Below are 2,568 nucleotides of genomic sequence, written 5' to 3'. Positions count from 1 at the left end.
TCAGCTCGAGGGATATACTTACGCTTCTCAATCTCTGGATGTTCTTCCAGTTCTCGTTGTCGTTTGATCCGGAAAGTGGCATCAGCAAAAGCCTCAGCACAACGCTCATCATGAGTAATCAGAATATTATCAAATGCGATTCCTTCTTGTAATGTCCAGATCTCAATTGCAACTCCCTTCATCACTGGTAAACGTTCTGGATGCTTCTCTTCATAATAGGCAGGATTAGGAATTAACCGCGGGAACCAAGGTCCTTTATAAGCAGGATTAGGAATAGTGCGATATGTGTAAGGACCTCGATATAATGGATTCAGAATCATTGGTCGTTCCCATACACCACATCCACTCACTTCCTGACAACGAGGATTCTCAATCATAGGAGCTTCAAAAGGACCATATTCTTCCTCATCCCAGTCTTCAGGGATTTCAACTGTTGGATCAGGGATCTGAAGAGGTTCATCATCCAACCAATCCGTCGGTTTCACTGCACTCTCATCAGGAATGTACTTGGGCTGCGTTTCATCCCAATCTTCAGGTTTCACATCCGTTGGATCGATGATTCGTTCCTTATCGACCCAATCTGCCGGCTTGTGATCATTAGGATCAGGAATAGTCTACAGATGAACAAAAGGATTCACACGAACAGCAGGAGTAGAGAAGGGAGGCTGGAAATCATCACGAAGAGTTCCTGTGAACTTATTGATCTGATCGATGAGAATCTCAACAGAACCATCTCGACGGATAATGAGTGTGTACAGATGTGTGAGTGTGTCTACAATCATCTGAGGACCTCCCACTAGTTTCTTTTCCTCCCATTCACCACTAATAGGATTGTAGTGAGGAATAATCAGATGGACCCGATTCGTAGTTCCACAGTAGTCAGGACCAAACATCAACACATAAGGAGTGGATTCGGTGAGATCTTCAGGAACTTCAATCGTACCATCACGCAAGATTTTCAAATAGGCTCCTCCACACTCTAGTCCTTTCTGAAATCGAACTTCATATTGCAGAATGAAATCCTTATCCCAGTTATCAATGGGTTTATCAAAGAATGACGTGATACCATACTTCGATGCAGGAACTTCAGTGATCAATGACTTATCACACTCCAAAGTCGGCTTCACAAAACCATAACCCCATATCCAAGACTGTGAAGCATATTCCCGATGATAACTGTAGATCCACTTTCCACTTTCATTACTATCACCTTGAAATGTCTCTAAGAACTCTAAAGAACACTTCATTGTTGGAACTTTGTATTCCGATTTGCATTGATAATGTTCGTTCTATCGATTCAAATAAACAATATCAAGAANGATTAGAAATAGAGATATGAATGTGAATCTCATATTCATTGAAATATTGGTACATGAAAGTGGAGAATGAATTCTGGAATTCCAGAAGAAGAGAATGAGTCATTGATTATCCCATTATTAGTTCAATTACTATCATTCGATTTCAAAGGTCAAGATATAGAGATAGAAGAGATAGGATGGAATAGAGAAAGAAACAAGACTGATGGAAATGAATATGAAAAGAAATAGACTAAGGGACACAAAAAAGAAATAGAATAAAATGAGAGAGAATTGAAATGACTAGACATTTGTCATGTTTAGTTCTCTATTTGGTTTTTCCAAGAATGAGGATGTAGTTCACAAAGAGAAAGTGGATGAAGCAATTCAAGAAGCAAGAATCGTGAAAGACTTCTATGAACGGTATTGATTGATTTGATTCTATGAATGAACTAGAATGATTTCCATGTGTTCAAAGAAATGTCATGCTTCAAGTGTGGATCCCAATGATCAAGTGGGAGTGAATAATTGTATGGATCGATGTGTATTCAAATATGAACAAACAAAGAGTATTGTAGAACGAGTATTAGAAGAACAGACTACAGAACAGAAGTACAAGTGTTTCTTTCATTGAACAAACATATTTATCTAGTTCGACAATTCCTTCTTAGCAAAAGGAGGAAGAATAAAAGATGCTTCATGGATTTCCTTGGAATAGTAACGCAACTGAGGAATCATTTCTTCAGGAATCTCATGATTGGGCTTACTAATATCATCATCTGTTCATTATGGACAACAAACCACAGCTACCAGAAGCTTTGATAGCCAGAATGAAACCAATCTGACCACAAGGATATGTTGGAATCATAGTGTATGCATATCGAACAGAAGAATATTCCAAAGCAGCATTCTTCATCACTTGTCGAATCAAAGGAAGGTGAAGCCATTGACACTCTCCCTATCAGTGAATGAAATGAATCATAATCACTTGAGTACAAATAATACCTCCCTTACGTAAAGCCGCCTTCATTGTGTTATAGAAGGAAGTAGTATACAGACTCTCAGCAGGACCTTTTGTTCATCCATTCATATCATTCATACCAACAGGATCTGAAGAATCCACAATAATCACATCGAATTGATCCACTTGGTCTTTCACATACAACGCTGCATCCATGAATAACTAGATCAAACCAAAATACAATCAATACCAGTTCTACTCGAGGATCCTCAAAGGCAACAGCAGTACAAGTTGAGAAATACTTCTTTGCAG

General features: G+C 38.7%; 2 protein-coding genes across 2 annotated transcripts in view; both read right to left on the bottom strand.

Annotated features, from left to right (window-relative positions):
* Positions 1-1,247, bottom strand: part of JH06_5568 (calnexin precursor protein) — a gene marked incomplete at both ends in the record, with an annotated part of 1,487 nt that extends 240 nt beyond the window's left edge. Inside the window, 2 exons of the mRNA XM_014669647.1 lie at positions 19-614; positions 645-1,247. Of these exons, the coding sequence (XP_014525133.1) occupies positions 19-614; positions 645-1,247 (1,199 nt within the window). The remainder of the gene's footprint in view (positions 1-18; positions 615-644) is intronic.
* A 696-nt stretch (positions 1,248-1,943) lies between these two features.
* Positions 1,944-2,568, bottom strand: part of JH06_5421 (spermidine synthase) — a gene marked incomplete at both ends in the record, with an annotated part of 1,027 nt that continues 402 nt past the window's right edge. The window contains 4 exons of the mRNA XM_014669646.1: positions 1,944-2,074; positions 2,106-2,253; positions 2,284-2,366; positions 2,397-2,478. Of these exons, the coding sequence (XP_014525132.1) occupies positions 1,944-2,074; positions 2,106-2,253; positions 2,284-2,366; positions 2,397-2,478 (444 nt within the window). The remainder of the gene's footprint in view (positions 2,075-2,105; positions 2,254-2,283; positions 2,367-2,396; positions 2,479-2,568) is intronic.

The sequence above is a fragment of the Blastocystis sp. subtype 4 genome (genome assembly GCF_000743755.1).
Source record: "Blastocystis sp. subtype 4 strain WR1 chromosome Unknown seqid_0453, whole genome shotgun sequence".
Classification (NCBI taxonomy): domain Eukaryota; class Bigyra; order Opalinata; family Blastocystidae; genus Blastocystis; species Blastocystis sp. subtype 4.
The sequence above is the reverse complement of the archived record's forward strand: the minus strand, read 5'-3'. Positions and strand labels throughout refer to the sequence as shown.